The sequence below is a fragment of the Mustela lutreola genome, chromosome 14 (genome assembly GCF_030435805.1).
Source record: "Mustela lutreola isolate mMusLut2 chromosome 14, mMusLut2.pri, whole genome shotgun sequence".
Taxonomy (NCBI): Eukaryota; Metazoa; Chordata; class Mammalia; order Carnivora; family Mustelidae; genus Mustela; species Mustela lutreola.
In genome coordinates, this window is record NC_081303.1 from 19342194 (window position 1) to 19365777 (window position 23584).

Genomic DNA, 23584 nt, shown 5'->3' on the forward strand with positions numbered 1-23584 from the left:
TCCCTCCCCTCCTGGTCCTCCCACAGCGTGTGAGCACTCACCTTCACCTAGAATATCTCTGTGTATGTCTGTGAGTCTGTTTAGGTAAATTCGCTTATGAACGTTTGTTGTATATAACTGTGTGTCAGGTACTAGGCTGGGCACTTCATATACACCATCTCATTTAATTTCCCCCACATCCTATGAGGTAGGCACTATTATTATACCCATTTTAGAGATGGGATAAACTGAGGCTCAAAATAGTTTTTGTCATGAGCTATGTTCGAATAGAGCTGGAATCTAGAATCTGATCCTGAAGGTTCTCTCTCTCTCTCTCCAGAAACGTACATACATGTACCTGAAAAAATTTCCTATGTACATGTCCTGCCGCCTGACACTTGGGGGACTGTATTGCCTATTTTTGTAAATGTCAGAATGTGATAGATAACATACTATAGATTTTTTAAAAGCACAACCAAGTTGTACTATGGGATGTTAACTAAACTTGTGATAATATTTTGCAATATATACAGATCTCAAATTATTGCAATGTACACCTTAAACGAATACCGGGTTACATATCAATTATATCTCAATAAACTGGAAATAAACTGAGGCCCAGACCATTGAGTGATTTGTTTGGGGTCTCACAGCAAGTTAATAAAAAAAAAAGTACTAGGTTTGGAATTACTTTCTTGAGAACCCAACTTGCATAGGACTGTGGAACTGGGGCGGTGGGTGGGGGGCCTGGGTGGCTCAGTTGGTTAAGCGTCTGCCTTTGGCGTGTGTCATGATCCCAGGGCCTGAGACAGAGCCCCACATCTGCCCCCCCCCCGCCCAGCTCAGCAGGGGGTCTGCTTCTTTCTCTGCCTCTCTCTTGCTCACTCTTTTGCTCAAATAAATAAAAATCTTTTTTAAAAGTGGGGGGCTATGGAATTGGGAACTAGCAATGGCGCAGGCTGGAATGAATGAGTGCAATGACTGAATTAATGAAAGAGCAAGAATGAACTTACAGACCAAGGGTGAGGAACTTGTGAATGAGCGGGTTTAAGACCATCACCACCAGATCTGGCAATAAAAGATGTCCACTGAGCTTCTAAGTGGTGTAAGTTTAACTTCCTGTTTCTATCCCCAGTCAATTGCTGGACGGATTGTACTGACCTTCTGCCACAAATGCCTCCCCTACTGACCCTTTGTTCTTGTTGAGGGAATTCTAGGGTGGTATTTACTACCTCTTCAAAAGGAATCAAAGGAAAACAAACCACAATCTCAAAAGGCCGCTGGGTTTTTTCTTAATCCCTCCCCTACCCACTGTCTCTGCCTCCACCACACACAATCATTCCAGGTACTACTCGGAGAAGGTATCCTCTGACTCAGATTGCTTTCTTCCCCAGGGGCTTTCCAGGAGCAAGCCCAAGGGGGAACTGAGTATAAAACTGCAGTCAGAGCCAAAGCTTGGGATCGGTGAGAATTTCTTCCATAGTCAAGGGGAACGGATTGTCCTCTCGGGAGCTCATAGGAGATGGGCCCCTTGGGTTGGGGAGGGGAGGTTGTGGGGGGAGGGGAGAGCAGAGGCCGAACCCAGGTGCCCCCTCCCCATCTTTCCCAGGCACCTGTGTGCAGTGCTGTAGGAGCCTTGTTACTCACATCCGCCTCGTTCCAGAGCCCGGGGATGCAGAAGGATTCCAGCAGGTCACTGCCACACAGCAGCAAGATCCGCAGCTCTGGGGAGGGGGACAGAGTTGGCACAGGGGTGAGTGGAAGCCTGGAAAACATTCAACTCTCAGCCTCGCCCCTGATAAATACAGAAGCCTCCCATTCCTGGGCCTCCAGCACCCAGCTCCACCAGGCTCCCCTGCACCGTGGTGTGTGCAGTGTAGACAACTTTGCCTTGCTGGGTCATCTACAGACCACTCTTATGCCCCTGTGGGAGGAGTTTCTCATGCAGGGCTGGGCGGGTCTTGGTTTGCCTGGTACTGAGGGTTTCCTGGGACAGAGGTCATTCCCTGCTAAGCCGGGAGGGCTGCTCATCCCGAGAGAGATGGAGCCGGCCATGTGGCTTGTCTAAGGTCTGTGGGGCTCTCTCTCCTGCTCCATATCAAGGTCAGGTGCTAACAGAGCTCGGCTCCTCTGTTGCCGTGCATTATCCACGCTTTGTCCTTTATGCGGACATGATGAAGGGTCTGGGGGGACACAGAGTGTCTCCATGCAGTCACTGAGTTCACTGGATGTCCTTTCTTTACCAGGCCACTGTCCTCAGCAAGGAGCCTGAGAAGCGGAGTTGAGCCCCCCCCCGCCCCCCTCCCAGGTGCATGTCCTGCTTGTCCTTTGTTTTCCTTCCCTCCCGAAGCCCACTCTGCATCACCCCAGAGAAGCCCCTTCAAAAAGGACTGACTGACTTACTAAACCGGAGCAGTGCGGGGGGGGGGGGGGGGGATCCTGGGATTCTCCAAACCACAGGGGGAGGGACACCTGCCAGGTGTGGAGCGTCTGGTTCCCAGGCATCCTGGGCCCTCCAGCGAGAGGCTGTGGCTGTGGGCATCTTTTCCAAAATGGGAGGGATGGCCCTGCCCCGAGACCACTTCCAGAGACCACTGCCACCCTGCACCAAGGCTGAGATGCGGCCGTTAGGTCGGCCTACCTGAGACGCCACAGTTCATTTGGGGAACCTGACCAGGATTCAGACGGTGACCTTGTCCCTGCTGTGGAACTCTTCAGATGGTTCAGAAAAGGCAGGCCACTGGGCTGACGACAGTGTCAGTATCTGTCCCACCCGTAGCCCGTCCTCAGGGAGCCCCGTGGAGCCCTGGGTCCTTTGCTCCTAAATATTCCTGCAGCCTCTCCCCCCCACCGCCCCAATGCCATTCTGTAGCCCAAACATCTGCTCAGGGGCAGGGACCTTAATTTAACCTTCTAGCCCCTGGCCTGGCAGAATGACCTGCACACAGTAGGTGCTCGGGACGTACCGAGTACGTGAACAACAGACAAGTTGCCCGCAGAGGCCATGCAGGAGAGTGGTCTAAGAGCCTTCTAGGCCATCTGGGATGGCTCTGCTGGGGCCATCATGGCCTTTCTGTTTGCAGTCTGGGGGGCCCTGGGGGAAGTGGTGTCTCCCTCCTTTCAAGTTACGCCATGGGACTTCTGTCCCAACTCCGCATCTGTGGGGAGAAACCAGTCTCCCTATGGCTGAGAGGAGCCACACTGGGCTCCCTCCTGGGATTCTACGGCTCCCCACCTCCCACCTGGAACCACCCAGGGCTCCAAGTGTCCTCGTTCTGTGGAAAGAGATTGCCTGTAACTCTGTACTATAACTCAGATTGCCTAAAATTTCGGTCAGGTGCCACTGTCCAGAGGCTGTGCTGGCCCTTGGATTTCTCTGTGTCGGCAGACCCTGAATTAGACAGTGCCTGGAGACATCTCTGGGTGCTAAGACCAGGGGGAGGGCATGTGCTCCTGGCATGCTGGGGAACGTCCTACGAGACACGTGGCAGCCTCCAAGACACAGAATTGTTTATTTCCAAATGTCAATAGCCCACAGTTGAGAAAGCCTGCTCGATAGCCATGAAAATAACTCTTTTCTATTCTTGAGTAAGGAACTCCCTTGAATACAGTGGGTTTTTTTTTTTTAAGCCAAAGCACAGAAAGTTAAAAAGTGGGGTGTCCGCCTTTTCTTACAGGACCAGAACTGAGGCATTTGTCACAGCCCAGAGGCCCCGGCAGAGCCTGGGATCCCATGCATGGCCGCTGGAGGGCAGCAGCGATCTCTCCTGGTTTGTTGCCGGAGACTAAGGCAAGCATTTCCAGCTCCCAGAGCCTTTGCTCGCTAGCAGCCCCCAAGAGTGGCTTGGTTTAAGAACATGGAAATGGAGCCATAGGCGCTAGCTAAGCTAGAACAAGGCGTTTTCCTTCTTGCAAGGTGCAAGGGGATTTCAAAAAGGGGACTAATGAGCCAGAGGGCCCCCTAGCACACAGTCGGGAAGCAAGGCAGCTTCCTTTCACCTCCTCTGCGCTCCACCTCCCACCCGGGTTCACCCTCTTCTGAGGATCCAGGGCCAGGAGGTAGAATCCACACTGTCCCACCACACACCCCTCCCAGGAAGCCAGGCTCTGTGAAGTCCAGGACCCCCGGGGCCATTTCCAGTTCCCACTGCCCTCTGAGGCCACACCACCAGGACCACACCAGGCCCGGAATGGATCCTGACAGCTTCCCTTTCTTGGAAAGAAGAGTAAGATGGGGTCAGGCTAGTGAGATAAGGAACTTGCTGCAAATTGTGCAAACACTCATTAGCTCGGCCTCCCTGTGGGCGGGGCGCTCCCGCAGGTACGGCCTCCCGCACTGGCCCAGTGAGCCAGGAAGGTAAACGAGCTTGCCACGGTGAATGCTTTTGGGAACAAGGAATGAGAGAAACACTCATTGAATACAGTTGCAAATGCAATTCCTGGCCAGGTGCAGAATTGCTGGAAGTGGGAGTTTAAGGCTTGCTTCTCCTCCCCCTTGGGGTGCTTGGGAATTGGGGAACCTGGACCCAAATACTTCTGCCCTGTTTTGGGGGAGCAACCAGGAAGCCACGCTGCTGCTTTCTGTGGCTTCCAGACGGTGAAGGGTGGGGAAATAAAGGACATTAAAATACAGGAAAGTGGGGCGCCTGGGTGGCTCAGTGGGGTAAGCCGCTGCCTTCGGCTCAGGTCATGATCTCAGGGTCCTGGGATCGAGTCCCGCATCGGGCTCTCTGCTCAGCGGGGACCCTGCTTCCTCCTCTCTCTCTCTCTGCCTGCCTCTCCGACTACTTGTGATTTCTCTCTGTCAAATAAATAAATAAAATCTTTAAAAAAAAAATACAGGAAAGTAACTCAGAAGCGAGTTTTGAGTACTCAGGATCTTTGTCGTTAATACAGTGAATTTAATTGTTGTTTAAAATGACTTAATTTTTAGTATTGGCTACATTTGACAACCAGTTTGCTTACTTCCTGAAAATCTTAGACAGGGTTCTGACAAACCAGTAGGAGTCAACTCGGTTACACCACTGCTCCTCAGATCAGAAGCCGGGACCCAGGGAGGCTCCTTGAATCGATGTCACATGTGCCGGGCCTCCTGGCAGAGGGGCTCCCGGCATCGTCCTATGCTCCAGGACCACAGCACCCACCCCCAGCCCTGGGGATGGCACCTTCGCAGCTGGGAAGGCAGACTGGGCGGGTCCACCGGACACCAGGCTGCCCCCCACACTACCGTTCCAAGCATGCCAGTTGTCACTGACCCTCCTTGTCACCTGGTACCGCGCCAACTCCAGGTCCACTCTGAGCCATCTGTCCCTTCCTCAGCTTCACACACTCCCATCTCTCACCCACCCTGGAACCTCAGTTTTCTGGTTTGCTCCCCAGGGTTCCACAGGACTGAGCTCATTTCCACAGGTGGGTCAGCTCCTTCCCATCCCACGACTGGTGGGTGGAGCCACGGTCCGTCCACCTCCTCCCACAGTCCCGGGATGCCTTAGCCTCCGCCCACCCCACGGCTGCCGGCTGCAGGGAGGTTGTGGAGGTGGCTTTCGGCTTCCTCTCCTCCTTGCCCTCCAGCCCAGAAGTAAGGAAGAAGATAAGGAAGACGGGGAAGCTTCTCGGCCTCACACAGTGTCTTGGGCCAAAGAAAGGTCTTGGGCTGCGGCAGAAGCTTAACTTCCACGTGTCTGGGATAAGAAAGACGAGGCTCTAACGGGAGCACTGCCAAGCCGGCCAGTCCTACCTCCCAGGAACTGGCCTGGTGGAGATATCGGAGAATCTGCTCTAGTCTGGAGCCGGTGTTCTGGGAGCCAGCACTGTTGCGAGCACAACACAGGGTCTCCAAGCCTCTCCCCCCGCCCAACTCTGCCCCCGCGTGTCCCCGCTTTTCCGGCCACTTACCGATCTCTTCGTACCGCATCACCGTGCCCAGATTGGCATTCTCATCTAGGGAGGAGAGAGGGAACGGAGAAGCGTGAGGGGACGGACTGACTGCCACCCGTGCACAATGTCGGCCAGGGGCCTTCTCAGGAGTGTGTGAGCAGGGGGGTGGGAACGCACGGGATGGGGGGGGGGGGGTCATTGCCTCCCTGCACAGAAGGCATCTGAGTAGTGATGGAGAGAAATCCGGCCTACAGTGCAAAGGACGTAGCCCCTCGTGCTGCACGGTGGGAATTCACATTTCTGGGCCTTTAAAGAATCGCACAGCTTCGCTGGGAAGCCGATGATGAACACACATGAACACACACACACACACACGCTCCTGCTAAGCACCTTCTGTTTCTGTCTGTATTTGTGGGAGGTAGTCCACAAAAGCAACGTCCTCTAAACACAGAGAAACGGCTCTCAGCATCACCAGGAGGCAGCCCCAGCCCCAGGGGGCTGCCTGGTTCAGAGAACTAGCATAGCGGAGCGCATTGAGATGGCAGGTACAGCAAGAGCCCGTGAAGGACGAGAGAGACAGAGGCTGGGACCGTGCTCTCGAGTGCTCCTCAGCAGTGCCGGCACGGGGGTTCACGGTGTGCACAAAACCACAGACCTGCCACCTTGGTCCCCTGTCTCCTTTCCTCCTCTGCTACCCCTCTTAGTTCCTTTTGGAAAACTGGAAATCTCAGAAGTGGCAGAAGTCAGCCCCAAAGCATCAAAGGAATGAGGTCTAGACCTTCAGCAGTTCTGCAGATTTGAACTGGGAGGCAGCGACTCGGACATTCTCATCCATAGAGTCCTCGAGGGAACAGCCAGAAACAGGGAATTAAGGAAGGAGCATGGGTGTTGGTAGCCTATCGGAGGGGTGCATACACTGCCAGAGCTGGGAGGACCTGAGGAAGGATTCTGGGCCCCTGAAAACTCTTAGGCATGTGACCTCATTCTGTGTGTGGGGGCGGGGTGGGCGGGGTGGGGGTGGGGAATCAGCACAGCAATGCTGCGGTCTAAGGTCTAGGCAGCTGCAGGCTAGGTGGGTCACACCCTCGGGACTCTTGCCCTGCAAGCCTGGGGACTTTCCTGTTTACTTTGTTTTCTCTCCACCTTGCTCTTTCAACTGTCATCCCACAGCAGGTGCTGGGAGGTGTTTGCGGAAGGAATGAAGGGAGGGGACAAGGAAGAGACGGGACCGGCAAAGAAGGTCGTTGCTTCCTTACCCACAAAGGTGAAGCGCTCCACTGGTGGGCGGACACAGCAGATCCGGCTTAGACTTTCTCCCACCTTCCCCAAGATCTTGGCTATGAGAGAGAGCAAGACAGACAGGGACAGAGGGAGAGAACCACTCACCACTTACAGCCGGGCCTGTGGGCCACTTAAACAATAGGGTTGCCCTGGAGCGGGCAGGGGTTGGGTAGTGGGAGGCAGGAGGGTAGAGAGAAAGAAGAGAAATGTGACAGCAAACATTCCTTCCCGTTCACAGTCCAAGGCGCAAGCATCGTGAGCCACAGACTGGAATCTGTTTTCTGCTTGTGTTTATTATACTGTCAAAAACCGGAAAATGTAGAAGAGGAAAATATATAAAAAGGAAAATAAAAAGCACCTGTAATCCCACCCCAGGAGACAACCACCACTAACACATGGGTGTACTATTTCTTTTCCTCCACTTAAAAAAATAGGCATTACGCAGGTTTGTTTGCACACCATAAGTTGGCTCATATTACGTGTTTAAAAGACATATGGGCTATTTGCTCCTTTTTAAATATGAGCCTTACCCTTCATTCCTTCCCATGAAGATGGATTTGATCATAATCAGACACCTACTTGGGCTGAGAGGGATCTGGTTTTTGATGTCCTCTCTGAGCTCTAACCCAGAAAATCTTTCTGAGCCCCCACATGTAGCTATATGAAAACTATGAAATTCTGGCTCCTTGTGAACTACCCTGTTTCGAACAGACTAATAATCTAATAGCTTATGGTCTCTAGGTTTGAAGAGTATGAACAGGATCCGCCTCTTGCAATGGGTTGGTAAAAAAATGTTGGAAAAAATATGGACCTTGGAATTGAATAGTCCTGAACATGACCTCTGACTCTTCCACTTTTGAGCTGTGTGACCTTAGGATAATCACTTGCCCTCTCTGAATTTCAGTTTTCTCCTTGTAAATGGGAACATAATATCTATATCACAGAATTACGGCATAAAATGCGAATCCATGTAAAGCACTGGGCATTGTATGGGCATACAGTACTCGGTGTTGGGTAAATGTTGGAGCCCTCACTTTCTGCCACTGAAGAGGCGGCTGAGAGTTTGGGATTCTGAATGCTGATGCCTGGGTTTGACTCCTAGTCCTGCTACGTCTTCACTGTGTGACCTTGGGCAAGACTGTCAACTCCCTTGGAAGAGGCAGAGAAAAATGCTGCCTTCCATATTTTTAATTCCCAGGAAGACAATTATAAATAGAATTTGTAAATATGATTTTTAATTATAAATTTATAATTATAAATATTAGAAAAATGCACACCATCAACCCCGTCTCTCTCTCACTGTGACTGCTTCTCTTTGATGCTCTATTTTAAGGACTAGAGCATCAGTGTCACCTTGTTAAAAGTGCAAATTTTCCTCCCCCTCCCAGACCTACTGAGTCACATTCTGGGGGAGGGCCCAGCAGTCTGGATTCTAACCAGCGTCCAGGTGATTCTGAGGTCTGAGAGCCGCAGCTCCCACCAGGGTCCCCCTACCTGCAGTGGGTTTGCTGGACACGTTGCTGTTCTGGTAAATGGGCTGGGGGGTCTCATTTTGGGGCTGTCCGATCACTGGCGTCATGGAAGGTGTGTTGACGTTGGAGAGGATACAGCCAGTCACCCGCTGGGGGAAGGGAGAAGTGCAAGGTCAGTGGTATTAGCCAAATAACTTATGAAGAGTATTCCTAGTTATCGTCAACCGCTCATCTGTTCACCCATCCCGGGGAGGCCACTGGGCGCTGAGCTGGTGGCAGGGGCGGGTTCTAGACCCAGCGGCGTGGCGTGGCTGTGTGAGGCCGGCAGGAGGCCAGATCGCTAGCTCAGTGCTGGGAAGACATGACATGTGGTATTGCCCTGGTTCAAGTCTGAGCTCTGCCCCACTCTGGCTGCGTGACCTTGGACAGTTACCGTCACTTGAACCTCAGCTCAGGAGTTTGACATGGACAGGCCTGGTGGCTGCCTTTCTGGGCTGTAGTCTGGCACCTGGCCGCCGATGTTGTAACCTCCCATGTGACGTGCATTCCTGCCCTCCCTGCCCGCCGCACGGGCCGCACACGAGGTCGTGTCTGCAGAAGGGCTGTGTACGCTTTGGAAAGGTCATACGAATACCAGGCACTATCACCACCTGTCGCGTCTCCAGGCCAGGGACGCCAACGGCAAGGCCAAGGCTGAGAGTGGGGCCAGGCCAGCGGGATGTGTTTGTGTGGCAGGAAGAGGCGGGGGGCTGGGCACTCTTTCGCCTGCTTGTCAGTGTGGACGCACATTCCAGAGCCAAACGGATATTCTCCGTGTATATTCTATTGTGCTGGATTATCTGGCCTGCTGCTTCCCTCGGGCCGCAGAACTCATGGAGCTGATAAGGCCACGTCCTGCCCCGCTGACCCAGATACCCACCCCCTTCCCTGCTGTGGGTGCGAGAGCTCCAGAATCCGTTCAGCTTTCCAAGGGCCGGTGCTTCTGCAGGTCCCTTTCCAGATAGTATCTCACCCCCATGCACCCCTCTTTCTGGATTTCTGAGTCCCGCTGCCAGAGAACCCCAAGCTGCGGGGCTGCTGTGGCCCTCGTGACCTCCGGAAGGTCTGTCTTCCACACAGAGGGCAGAGAGCGGCACTGATGCCTTCTGAGCCCCAGAGGACAGGCGTTTGTTCTGTGGAGTGACCTGTCCCCTCTGTCATGTTCTTGACGCAGGACGGTCCCAGCAGCAGCCAGCCCCATCTGGGAGCCTGCCGAGGCCCCCCAACAGGCTCTTCTCTGCCTGCTTGTGGCTGCTGGAGGGGAAGGGCCGGCCTGCCTCCTTTTTCATTATTTCACCTCCGGAAACAGAAGCGCCACATTCTCCTTTAGCTGAGGAAATGCTTCCTCCCGCTGCCTGCACGGCGGGTCCCAGGGGACTTGTTCTAGGTGGAGAAGAAAAGGGCTGGCTGTGTGCCCCACTCTGCCCTCGTCACCCCTCCGCGGGCTCTCACGTTCGCAGAGACCCTTCCAAGCATGGGCTCGGGTCACCTCTAAGTAAGCCCTGCCTCAGTCTCTCCAACAGGTCTGCCGTCCACGCTGGGAACACCGGCCTGATGGTAGAACAGGAGCGATGGTGTGTCCCCCACCGCCATTGTAGGCAGGGGTCCTGGGGACTCACATTCTCTACCGGCCTGTGTCACTGGAAGGGCTGAGCTCCTGGCTGTGCTGCTCTGGCCCAGACTCCCGCCTCCCGGCATGAGTAATCGAAGGAGGGTTCGGGAAGCCCAGGCGTTTGGAAGGAAAACAGTGGGCAGACTTCATGGCTGGTACAGGCAGAGCGCCAGCACGTCTGCAGGGTCCCAGATTCCTCCTTTCCATCACGGAGCCCGAGGCTGCCGTGTGATCAGAAGGCACACAGGCCCCCACGGACCCCCAGCTGATGTGTGGTGTGAGGCATAAACTGCTGTGAAGTCCCCAAGATTTTAAGGATGTTTGTTAACACAGCGTATCTTAGCCTCTTCTGACTGATACTGTAGGATAGGAGGGGATGCCTGCTATTACTGCAGGGGTTGAGACCAGCACAGGGAGCTGGTGAGTGCCCCTCAATGGCAGAGTCCCTTCAAGGGGATCAGAAAAGACTCCGGATGCCTGTAAAGGATTCTGAAGAGGGAAGGAAGGGAGGTTCGCTGTGTCAGTTCCAAGGGGGACAAACCTAGCAGATGAGGCAACAGCTCGCTAGAGCCCGCCCTCTTCCTCTTCCTCTTCTTCTGGACTTCCTGGAGGGTCAGGAGCCCAGAGCTGGCCCCGTTGGTGGAGTGTGATGCCGACGGCTCCCCAAGGAGCGGTTGCTGACACCCACTGATGCAAAACACAGAAGGGCAGCCGCGCCCCCTGTGTCGGAACAGTGCCGTCCAGACTGCCGCTTGCAGCTGACAAGGGCACCGTGACAGGGTCAGGGTGCTGACTCTGGTCTTGGGCAGTCAGGCTTCTTGCTACGGTGGCTCTGCTCTTCCTGCCGTCGCTGCCGAGACCGAGGGGCCGCTGTCAGTCTGGGAAGGATGCTTTCCTCACACTCTGGCCAGTGGGGCTGGGGGGCATGGCTCTTGTTATAACCTGGTCACCAGCTCTTCAGTGGCTGCAACCTGAGCACAAGCCACGGGCTCCCATCCAGGGGAGACACAAAACAATGGCTGTGTGTCCTCAGGTAGATTGGCTTACCTCTCTGGGATTCCTTTTTTTTAAAAAAGATTTTATTTATTTGACAGACAAAGATCACAAGTAGGCAGAGAGAGAGGGGTGGGGAGGCAGTCTTCCTGCTAAGCAGAGAGCCCAATATGGGGCTCGATCCCAGGACCCTGGCATCATGACCTGAGCCAAAGGCAGAGGCTTTAACCCACTGAGCCACCGAGGTACCCTTCTGGGCTTCCTTTTGTCCACTCATATAAAAAGGACCAGAACATTGCCTGCCTTGGAACTCATGAGAGGACCAATGAGAGTGAACAAAGGGACAGCGTCTGGCAGCGGTGAGGGGGTCTCGGCCACAGCACCTAGTGCTGGAGTGAGGGGACTGGCAAGTCCATTATAGATGGGGGTGGAGCCCCCGGATGCTCATCCCCTCACTCTCCCCAATGCTCCTCTGTGCTCCGCCTTCCCGGGCCAGGTCTCCTTCCCTCCCCACTTTCTTTTTTTTTTTTTTTTTTTTTTTTTTTTTTTTTTTTTAAAGATTTTATTTATTTACTTGAGAGAGAGACAGTGAGAGAGAGCATGAACGAGGAGAAGGTCAGAGAGAGAAGCAGACTCCCCATGGAGCTGGGAGCCCGATGCGGGACTCGATCCCGGGACTCCAGGATCATGACCTGAGCCGAAGGCAGTCGTCCAACCAACTGAGCCACCCAGGCGTCCCCCCTCCCCACTTTCTGAAGTCTGTTCTCACTCCCACCCTGGGTTTGCTGTCAGAAGTTGAAAACCAGCCCCTGTCAGATTGAGCAGGGGGGCAAGGTGGGGGGCAGGCTCTAGTCCGACTCCTTAACCGGCTGCTCTCCTTCCTGCTGGGGGACCTGGTCTCCCACCGCTGCCCGAGAAGCCGGAAACCAAACCAGGTCTGTAGGCCAGCAGCACTCTTACCGGGCCTGCCTGGTTTCGGGGGCACCCGCCCCCCTGCCGTGGCCCAGCTCACCTTCATGAGGTCCCGATGGTGCTCCAGCACGCTGCACGTGGTCTGCCAGGTGTCCTGATAGCACTCCCAGGGGTCCACCCTAACAGAACCAGAAAGAGGCTTCCCACGGTTTCCATTCTCACACTCATTCCTCACTGGTCATTTCCAGAGCCTGTAGCTCAGGGAGCTCAGCAGACTGGCCTCTGCCGCATACTCAGATCCCAAATCAGATCAAACGTGGGTGTGAAACACCTTCCTACCCCTCAGTTTCCTCCTCTGTAAAACGGGAGGAGTACGGGGCTTTGGGAAAGTGATGTTTTCTTCCTGTGCCACTTTTCCCACCTGTAAAAATGACGATGTGACTCTCTTGTGGGGTTATTAGAAGGGCTGGATGAGTTTCATAAACAAAGTGCTTAGTACAGAGCCTTACTCTGATGCTTCCCCACACAATGGAGATTTTCCTCTGGGCCCTCGAGGATTGGGGTAAGGATTCAAAGCCAGGCCCTCATCGAGTAGCGAGTAGCGGCTGCAGATACCTGAATTGGGGGATCCGCCCCTGTCTGCCTCCCTGTGCATGGGGGGGGGGGGGGGCGTGCCTGTCAGACTGAAGGGCACAGCCCCGCCCGCTGGCCAGCCCCTCCTGTGCAGGGGGATGTGAACCGAGCCCAGAGCTGGCCCAGACCAATGCCTTGCTCAGGCTTAACTGGCAACTTAATGAGCTGCTAAACTGGGAGATTTCTCAAACATTTTCTTAGCAGTTGAGCATTCCCTGCCCACCTCCCACCAGGCGCACACACCGAAGCTTCCCAGAGGTAAGAGCTCCTGGGCTGAAAACCTTGAGAGTCGGCTTGAGCGGCAGGCCCTCCCCCAACCTCTGACCACCACCCACCTGCCCGCAACAGGCTCCCCCAGGGCCGGAGGCCCCGCCCCTACCTCTAGAACCACCTGAGCTTCCCTAGTGACCTCAATTCTCGGAATTCTGACCTTGCCCAAGTGCTTGGAGCAGTGCAGAGTCAGCAGGAGGTGCTGGGGAAATATTTGTTGAATGAATGAAGCAATTCTTTCAGAATCTTCCAGTCACATCCAAGCAGGAACAACTCCTGCCCTGTGTCTTCCCCCACTGGTCCCCATTTTCCCCAGGAGATCCTAAGCCACAGTGTTACAAGGCCTTGTTTCTTTCCCTGACGGGACCGTGGACAGGCTGTTCACACTCAAACCCCTTGATTTCTCTGGGCCCGTTTCTCACCAGAGAAAAGGCAGCTGTGTCTCCCTGTATCTCAGGGGTTTGAGAAAGTCTGAGGTACAAGTGTTTCTCACACAAATCACTGCTCATGACCCGCAAAGATCCCAATGCGATTGCGGTGGTGGCTTCCCTTCCCCGCTCTCCTTCCCGCCCACCCCACTCCTCCCCTCACTGTGAGGTGAGCTTCCCTTCACATCCCTCCCTTCAGAGAAACCTCTAGGTGCTGCTTATTTTTCCGTGGGGGGAAATTACAGTACAAATGGTGTGCCATTATTTTTTTTTAAACGCCATTTTCTCATGCAAATTATAACTGTGGGAACTTGGGGGAATGTAATTAGCATAATTAGTGGAAGCTTGCTTTAATTACACGGCCAGCGCTGCACATAACGGTGTCTGCCATCTTCGGGCGGCCGGCGCCCAGAGTCTGCGGGACGGGCAGTGCCCGCTTGCTGGGAGCCCCTCGGTCCCACGCTCAGCCCGGAGCCCCAGGAAGCCCGAGTTCAGGAATGGGAAATAAGGAAACCCAGAGAATGGTTCCTAAAAGGAAGTTTGAGTTCACAGGAAGTAACGGGGGAGAAAAGTGGAGAGGCATTTCGGATTTCCTGGCCAGGCCTCACCCCAAATCCAATGATGTCCAGGAATACTCCTGGATCCAAATGTCCCAGAGCAGAGAAACACTGCGGCTTCCCTCTTGGGTCTGCTGGGCCCTATGGCCTGGTTATAAAACCAAGCGGGGTCACCTCCGAAGGTTTGCGTAATTATAGCCTGCCGGGGACTAATGCCTCTTCTGACCTCCCCACCCCTGTGGGATCCAGATGACTGAGGGGACCCCTCCTCTTCCTCCCCTCAGCCCCAGTGACTCCCAGGCCACGCCCCTCCGCCCCCCCCAGGGGCAAGGGCCAGGCCAGCCCTACCTGATCCAGTCGGAGTTCTGCACCGCCAGCTGACACATGATGAGGCGGTGCCGGCTGGACACAAGGCCCTGGGGAACAACAGAGCATCAGTGGGAGGCTCCCTGCAGCCTCCGGGGACCCCACCCCAAGCGGGCTTCTCATTCAAGGGCAGCCTTTCCTCAGCCACGCCGGGAAGGAGAGTGTGCCCCCCACCCCGCCGTGTGTGCACCTGTCACACTGACGCCCAGAGCGTAGAGGGGACGGAGGTCGGGATGGGCCACTCACGACAGGATCAGGAGATGGGCCCCTGGGAGGAAGCAGCCGACCCTTGCCCAGCACAGAGACTTAACCCTGCAAACGGGGCTTCGTCTCGAGGCTCGGGCTGCTGGGTGGGCGACTTCCTCGGAGGCCGCTGGGGATGGAGGGGAGATGGACAGCCCTTCCCTTTCGTGTGGCAGGGAGGGAGCCGCAAGGAAAGGAATTTTAAATCCGATCGTAAGAGGCATGGGCCTTTTCCTCCTGAAATCCGGGAAAGATCTGTAACCCGCCGCATGTGTGGCACCGGAGCTCGGCCGTCCGCGGGGGTGCGCGCTCGGGCTAATGAGCGCTGCGGGCGCAGCTGTTCCTCGCCGCTGCCGCCCGCACCCACCTGCGCAGGGCTGAGCCTGGTCCAGAGCCCGGAGCAGGACACCTGCTACCAGGCATGTGTGTTTCCAGGAAGTGTAGCCCAGACGGCCTTGGGGCAGCTGTGTGCCCTAGGAGCCATCCATGGGGTCAGAAAGGGAGGGTAAAGGAGCAGAGAGGCAAAGGACCAACCCACCTGTTTTCCGTAGGAGTCGTGGACAGGAGAGACAATCCCACCAATCACAATAAACCTTCCAGTTTTGTGCAGATAATCCCTGGCTCTTTCTAATTAAGAGAAGAAAACCAAACGTTATAAAGATTCGGAAAGGTGTGGATTAAAGGTGATTGATGAAATCAATACGTTCTGCTCTGCAAGGTTTATTGCCTTACAGCTCTCGCCATTTACATGGAAAGTGCCAACCTTCCAAGTTACCTTGGTGATTCAAAAGGTTATGGGATGAGATTCTGGCCCCCAGAGCAAAAGGATTTAGAACCAAGGGGATTAATCCAGTTTAAAAGGTCCTCTGCTGGACAAGTCAGCAGCTTAGAGGGATTTAGAACAAGCACCTCACTAGAAGCCGTTTGAGGGACAGACTGGAATTTACGCCTATGATCACATGCGGAAATTCTAAAATGGAGGAGTGACTTAAAAGGAAGAAAACAAGGAAGAAGAAGAAGCAGCCGCCACCTTCTTATAATATCAAAGGTGGGCTGATTGCCTCATCTCAGAAGAGAACCACCAAAACAAGTTTAAAGGCCTTCCATGTAATTAAGGAGAATTAACAGGAAAGCCATCGTTATGGTTGATTGAGAGAAGTTCAGTCACAGAAAAGCCTTTTTCCCTTTGGAAGGAATTCGTGAGGCTGCTTTTTCAAATTTACCAGACAAGCCCGATGTCTTTTCCAAGAGAAAATTTAGAAAACTAGGAAGGGGAGGAAAATTTTAGTTCTCATTTGAAGGGGTTCAGTGTCAAACCCAGCAGGGCCTGAGCTTGTACCGGGGAGGATATGTGGTATGGATTTATTTCGCAGGCGAGGGATTCTGTTCACGAAGGGGGTCTTGGGGAGCAAGGCTGGCTGTGTAGTTTACAAGCAAGTGCCCAGGACTTCCTTGCTCCTCTCTTAAAACTTAAAAATAATTCTCATCACATTTGCCTTTTTTTTTCTTTCAATGCGAAATCTCTCCATTTCTTAAAAAAATAATTAACACACTTTATTTTTGAGCATGGTTTTGGATTTAAGGAACAATGGAGCAGAGAGCGCACAGAGGTCTATACATCCAGCCCCCACCTTCCTATCTCCCCCCGCCCCCCACCGTTTTTCCTATTATTAATATCTTGCATTAGTACGGTTCATTTGTTACACTTGATGAGTCCATACTGACACATTACTATGGATTAACTATAGGCCATAGTTCCCACGAAGAGACACAGTGTTGTACAATCTGTGTGTTTTGACGAACGTATAATGTAGGCACTGTTGCAGTTACGTTGCAAACAGTTTCTCTACACAGAATCCACTGTGATCCCGCTGTTCATCCCTCTGCCTGGGTGCAGAGCTGCCGGTAACTAGGGATCTTCCTACCATTTCTCTGGTTTTGCCCTTTCCAAAACACCGAGTGAGTTGGGCTCATACACTACGTAGCTTCTTCAGACTGGCTTCTTTCACTTAACGGTATGCATTGTGGCTTGATAACTCAATTTGTAAATTGCCGAATAATTATCTGTTGTCTGGATATGTCACAATTTCTTTATCCATTTGTACTGTTTATCCATTCAGCAACTGAAGGGCGTCTCGGTTGCTTCCAGTTTTCACTGATGATGAATCAAACTGATAGAGCATTCATGTGCAGGTTTTTGCGTGGACCTAGTTTGCGACTCGGCTGTGTAAACATCTAGGAGGGCAGTGGCTGGGTCAGACGGTGAGAGGACATTTGATTTTGGAAGAAACTGCCAAATTGGCTTCCAACGTGATCATTCCATTTTACATTCCCACAAGCAACAGATGAGCGTTGCTGCTGCGCCACATCGTTGCCAGCATAGGGAATTACCAGGTTTTTTGGATTTTAGCCGTTCTAATAAGGTGTGTCACCTTTGCTTTTTTATTTTTTATAAGATTTTATATGTTTATCTAAGAGAGAGGGAGAGGGAGAGAGGGAGAAACAGGCTCCCCGCTGAGCAGAGTCCAATGCGGGGCTCGATCCTAGGACCCTGGGATCATGACCTGAGCTGAAGGCAGATGCTTAACAACTGAGCCACCCAGGCGCCCCTAACCTCTGCTTTTTTAAAGCATGATATTACTTTACTTGTTTTCAAAAAGTCTTATTTTGAGGCCAAGGACAAATTGAAATCCTTATTAAAACAAAACAAAACAGGGGTGCCTGGGTGGCTTAGAGGGTTGAGCCCCTGCCTTCGGCTCGGGTTGTGGTTTCGGGGTCCTGGGATCGAGTCCCATGTTGGGCTCTCTGCTCAGCAGGGAGCCTGCTTCCCCCTCTCTCCGCCAGCCTCTCTGCCTACTTGTGATCTCTCTTTCTGTGTCGAAAAAATAAATAAAATCATTAAAACAAAACGAAACAAAAACCCTTTTATTGGGACGCGTTCCATGCCACCCCTCTCTTCTCTTGGCCCTTCATACTCTAGTCTTCACTGAGATCATTTACATCTGGCCCTTAGCTGTCGCGGAGTCCCTGCTGTAGTAAGTCAGAGCCTCCTTCCTCCCCCATCCTACAAAAAAGTGGCCTCTCCTTATTCTGCACCCCCAAGCTTCTCACTGGAAGCCCCACTCTACCTCACCTCTACCTCGGTCCAGCCTGCCTGCGCTGTCCAGCAACCGCCTTGACTGCACTTACAGCTCTGCTAGGCCCCTGTGCATCAAGTTCAAGGGGCCTGGCCGGAAAATTGTTTCTGAAAGTGTATGCCTTCACTCCTCTTCTGCACTGAGTTCTTCAAAGCCAGAGATTTTGTTGTAGGAGGTCCCCAACTTACAGCTAACAGAGATGCGCAGTTAACATACATGTGAGAAGCAAGCTCGGTATAAGATGATTGGCCTTCAAACAACCTTGACTGGACACATTGCCATCTGAAACACCGCTGCCTTAAGAAAAAAAAGCTGTAATCCACATGTGGTCCAGTCGTCACCCATCCGAACACATCTTGGGTTCTTAAGAGCCTGCATAGTGACTCGTTAATTGACCAGTGGATGCTTAACACACGTTTGCCTAGAAGACTCATGTAACTATTTCCTCTGCTCTTGTCCTTCTAGAGTGTCCTTTCACTGGGCCATCTTAAGTCAGAGAGCCGCCCACTCCATTCCTCAGACTACACTCTAGACTCTCCATAGGAAATACATTGCCCCGAAGAACCTCATCACCTTACAAATGTTACCCTTTGCTTCTGGCCAACGTGAGGGGCCACTTCTTCTGGCAATTGATGAGGGAGCAGGAGGCTGGTTGAAGACAAAGCAAAAGCTGGCACCTTGCACCCCCTTTCCACCTGCTCCCCTCGGTAATGTGTGTAACATTCCTCCGGCACCTCTGACCTCCATAAACAAATAGTTAACTTGCAGAGATCACAATCCTGCAAGACAGTCTCCCTGGGTTTATGAATGTCCTAGAGATCTACAAAGAAGTAACCTTCTCAATAGCACAATTTCCAGAGGCAAATAACTCAGTTCCTCAAGCCCTAAATAAAGTTAAATTTCTTCTAAAACCAAATCTCAATAACAAAGACGCTTGATAGCAGGAATGTCATTGGCTTGCCAAAAGACAACATTGATCAAGCCTCAAGTCCTCTGGTATCCCAGCACCTTATAGGCCCTCGTTAGCATATGAAGCTCCGTTGAAACCTCCCTTGCCCTCACCTTCCCCCAACCACAAGGTACCTAACCTACCATCTCTCATAACCCGGGCAGCAGCTCTTCCTGCCCATGGGTCCTGTCCCTGTGCTTTAATAAACCACCATTTTGCACCAAAGATGTCTCAAGAATTCTTTCTTGGTCATCGGCTTCGGACCTCAGCCCACCAAACCTCACCTAGGTTCTAGAACTTCTTCAGCAATGCTCCAAGATTCACTATCTCACAAAGAGGCAAAATTTTTTTTTAAGATTGTATTTATTTATTTGAAAGAGAGAGCAAGAGATGGGGTAAGAGAGGGGCAGAGGGAGAGGGAGAAGCAGGCTTCCCTTGAGCAGGGAGCCTGACATGGGTCTCAATCCCGGGTACCAGAGATCATGACCTAAGTCAAAGGCAGATGCCTCACCGACTGAGCCACCCAAGCACTCCTCCAGAAGAGGCAATTTCTGAAAGGAATAACCCTAACCCTATACCCTAGAAGAGGATACTTGATCTGAAGTAGTTAAACCCAGAAGAGGCATGATTGTGATGATGTAATCAAATCAGTTCAGTTGTTGAGTACAAAATACCATGATCAATCCTGGAGGAATAAGAGGATAAAGGTGGCTTTATTCATTATTCCCCAAAGTTTCACAATAATGGAGATACAGAAAGCCATACTGATTGATCTAATGAGAGAGGAGTTCTACAGTGGCTTTCAGTGTTGCTGGAGTACAAGCCACAGTGAGAAACACAGTTCATGTCCCGACACAATACGCATCTATGTATACAGGTAATTAACTGAAACAAATGTATTACAATCCCCTTAACTACAGCAACGCACACTGATGGTTTCCATATATTCTATTCTAGGAATCATAAATTTAAATAAGAACCTGGTCAAAACCTACTATTGGGTGGCAACCTATAGTTTGAACAACGCTGTGCTAACATTGAAGTGCTAAGGGCAGGGGGAAAGGGACAGGAGAGATTAATTCTGCCTTTCTGAAGCGCGCTTGCCAACTGGTTTAGTCTTACCCACTGGGTTGGTCTGGAGGTCTGGAGGCCTGGTAGTGGTGAGGATGAGGGAGGGGTACTAGTCACTAAGCATGCTGGAATGGAACTTCTCAGGGCCTGAAAGCCAGGCCTGGGACTATGGTCTTTATACCAGAGATCAGTGTTTGGTCAATGTGTATTCTGTGGACGGCACTGGAATCACCAGGAGGAGGCTATTAAAACAGATTCCTAGGTCTCAGTCCAGAGTTACTGAGTCAAAATCTCTGGGGTTGGGATTTAAGACACTACATTTTCAGGTAATGTCTCTGGGTGATTCTTTTCTTCTCTGAAGTTTGAGAACCCTGGACGTACATAGACGACAACCATAGAGTTGAGAAGTAGAGACAATACAGAATCATTGAAGGCTATTAACAGGGAAACGACATGATCAGAGCTGGGGGGAGGGGAATCACAGAAGGGGGTGCACCTGGGTGACTCAGTGGGTTAAAGCCTCTGCCTTTGGTTCACATCATGATCCCACCGGGGTCATGGGATCGAGCTCCGTGCTGGGCTCTCTGCTCAGCAGGGAGCCTGCTTCCCTTCCTCTCTCTCTCTGCCTGCCTCTCTGCCTGCTTGTGATCTCTGTCTGTCAAAGGAATAAATAAAATCTTCAAAAAAAAAAAAAATCAAAGAAGGGATAGTGAGGGTGATGAAAAATCCTATCTTAAGTAAGCTAATCATTCCTGGTGGGAAATTTGGGGTCAGGTAATAAGGGATGGAGGAGAGAGATGACCCCTCCAAACTTCCCAGAGTATGTCCAGGGGCCACAAAATAATAGGATTTCCTTTTCTCTTGAGACGGTTTTGTTTGCTTTGCTTCTCAGGTTTTGCAGTTGGATGTGTCAATGCATGTGTCATCAATCTTTCGAACTGTACCTTCATCATGTACGAACAGTACTAGGTTTTATACTCAGTGATTCACTGGTTGCCTTGTTACCCTCTAACTTGAATGTGATGTCCAGCAAGAAAGAACTGGCACCCAGCTAAACAAAAGTGGCCAGGAACAGCTACAATTATTCTCTTCCTTGTTTCCCATAGAGATTCCAAAGGACTGAAGAGTCAGCCTAATGACATCTAACTCAGGAAGTGTGGTTTTGTGGACTGAACTTGGAATCAGAAGATGTCTAGATCTTGGGTAAGTCACTTCATTTCTCTGAGCCTTAAGTTTCCATACCTGTAAAATGCCTTCTTTGCAAGGTTGCTATGAGAATTGAATCAAATTCTGAATATTAAAGTGCATCACACCCACATGGTTTCACTGGGGAATTGTCCTAAACATTTAAAGAAGAATTAAAACTAAAGCCATGGATGGATCTAATGTAAAACATGGTGACTGTAGTTGATAACTGAAATGATTCTAACCCCCACTTCCAGTATGTGTGTGTATGTGTGTCTGTGTGTCTATTTCCCACACCACAAAGCAATTCTGAAGACACTAGCAGGCATCCTACAATCCAACTAAAGTCTGACACTACCTACCTAGAGATAGTATCCACTCCCACAGGTTAAGGATTCAGTCCTACAAGACTGCCTCCTCCCTTTCAGCTACCAAATTGCAAGGCCAGGTTGGAACCTGTACTTCTGGCCAAATGGCCACCTCTATTGGTTTGATTAATTTGTGACAGCAGCTCACAGATCTCAGGAAGTTCATTTACTCACTAGATTACCGATTTATTACAAAGGATATTAAAGACTACAGATCAACAGCCAGATAAAGAGATACCTAGGGCAAGGACCTAAACAAAGGAGCCTCTGCCTTTGTAGTTCTGGGGACTCATGGAGTTTGGGATCCAGAATGAAGGTATGTGGAAGCGTCTGTCTCCCCAAACCAGAAGCTCTCCAAATGTCTTCCTTTTGGGGTTTTTATGGAGGCTTCATTATATTGGTGTAATTGATTAACTCATTGACGGTTGGTGATTGATTCAATCTCCGGCCCTCTTACCTCCCCAGAAATCAGGAAGTAGACTGAAAGTTCCAACTCTCTATTTATAGATGGTTCCCCTGGCCACCAGCCTCTATCCTTAGGTGGTTTCCAAAAGTCACAACATTAACATAAACCTCTTTGTGGTGGAGAGGGCTTTGTTACGAATAACAAGACACCCATTTCACCTTTATAGCTCTGAAACATTTTTAGGAACTGAGAAAAAGAGACCAAATATTATAACAAAAGATGTTTTTCTCTTCTTGCTCAGGGAATTTCACAGGTTTTAGAAGTTGTGGGTCAGGAACTGTGGATGAAGGTCAGAATATATATTTTTTACAAATCACAATATTGCTATAACATTGTATAACTGAAATTTGCTAAAAGCGTAGAACTAAAATGTTCTCACACACAAAGGAAGAAAGACAGAAGAAGGAAAGAAAAAAAGACACAGAAGTAAATATGTGAAGTGGCCCATGTGGTTTATGAACTGGATGGGTAGAGCCCTTTCACAATGTACATGTTTATCAAATCACTGCACCGCACATTTTAAATATCTTACATTTTATATGTCAATTATACCTTGGTAAAGCTGATATTTTAAAAAGTGACACAATTCTAGGGTCTCTTGCAGAAGATTAAAAAAAAAAAGGGAACATTTTCCAATTTATTTCATGGAGCTGGTGTCACCCTGATACCAAAACCAGGTAAAGAGACTAGAAAATACGCAAAAACCAATAGCAAAATATTAGCAAATAGAATCCAGCTACACATAGAATAATACACCATGACCAACGGGCATGTATTGCAAGGATCCAAGGCTGTTTCAATATCTGAAAAATCTGGGTGCCTGGGTGGCTCAGTGGGTTAAGCCTCTGCCTTTGGCTCAAGTCATGATCCCAGGGTTCTGGGATAGAGCCCCGCTCCCTGCCGTGCAGAGAGCCTGCTTCCTCCTCTCTCTCTCTCTCTCTCTACCTGCCTCTCTGCCTACTTGTGATCTCTGTCTGTCAAATAAATAAATAAATAAATAAATCTTTTTTAAAAATCTGAAAAATCATTTAATGTGATCCCCCATATTAACAATCTGAAGAAGAAAGGCACATGATTCTATCCAAGGATTCAGAGAAAGCAGTAGACAAAATTCTACATGGATTCATGATAAAAACTCTGAAAACTAAGAATAGAAGGGAACTTCCTCAACATAAGGGACATCCTTAAAGACCTATAGCAAATATCACACTTAATGACAAAAGACAGAATGCTTTCTCTCTAAGATCAGGAACAACACAGGCCCATCTGCTCTCACCACTGCCATTCAATATGGCACTTGAAGTTTTAGCTAGCTCATAAGGCAAGAAAAAGTAAAGGCATAGAGATCAAAAAGATTAAAAAGAAAAACTATCTCTATTTGTATAAAAGTCTACTTAGAAATCCCAAGAAATCTACAAGGGAATTCCTAGTATTATTAAGTGGGTTCAGGGGGTGCCTGGGTGGCTCAGTCAGTTGAACGTCTGACTCTTGGTTTCAGCTCAGGTCATGATTTCATGGGTCATGATCTCAGGGGTGGTGAAATTGAGATCATGTGTGTGGGGGGAGGGGGTCTCTGGGGAGACCCCCACAATCTGTGGGGAGATTGCTTGAAGATTCTCTCTCTCTCTGCCTCTTTCCACATTCTCTCTCTCTTTCTCAAATAAATAAATACTTTAAAAAATGAGTTAAGTAAAATCATAAGATCAACATAAGAAAATTAATTGTATTTTTTAAAAAAAGATTTTA

The 23584-nt window shown here is 50.8% G+C and overlaps 1 protein-coding gene across 2 annotated transcripts in view; it reads right to left on the reverse strand.

Moving 5' to 3' along the window:
* Positions 1–23584, reverse strand: part of NMNAT2 (nicotinamide nucleotide adenylyltransferase 2) — a 150180-nt gene that overhangs the window by 15055 nt on the left and 111541 nt on the right. For both annotated transcript variants that reach the window (XM_059145199.1, XM_059145200.1), the window contains exons 2-8: positions 15201–15289; positions 14402–14469; positions 12266–12344; positions 8632–8758; positions 7113–7193; positions 5875–5919; positions 1627–1703 (exon numbers count right to left, since the gene is read on the reverse strand). In XM_059145199.1, the coding sequence (XP_059001182.1) occupies positions 1627–1703; positions 5875–5919; positions 7113–7193; positions 8632–8758; positions 12266–12344; positions 14402–14469; positions 15201–15289 (566 nt within the window). The remainder of the gene's footprint in view (positions 1–1626; positions 1704–5874; positions 5920–7112; positions 7194–8631; positions 8759–12265; positions 12345–14401; positions 14470–15200; positions 15290–23584) is intronic.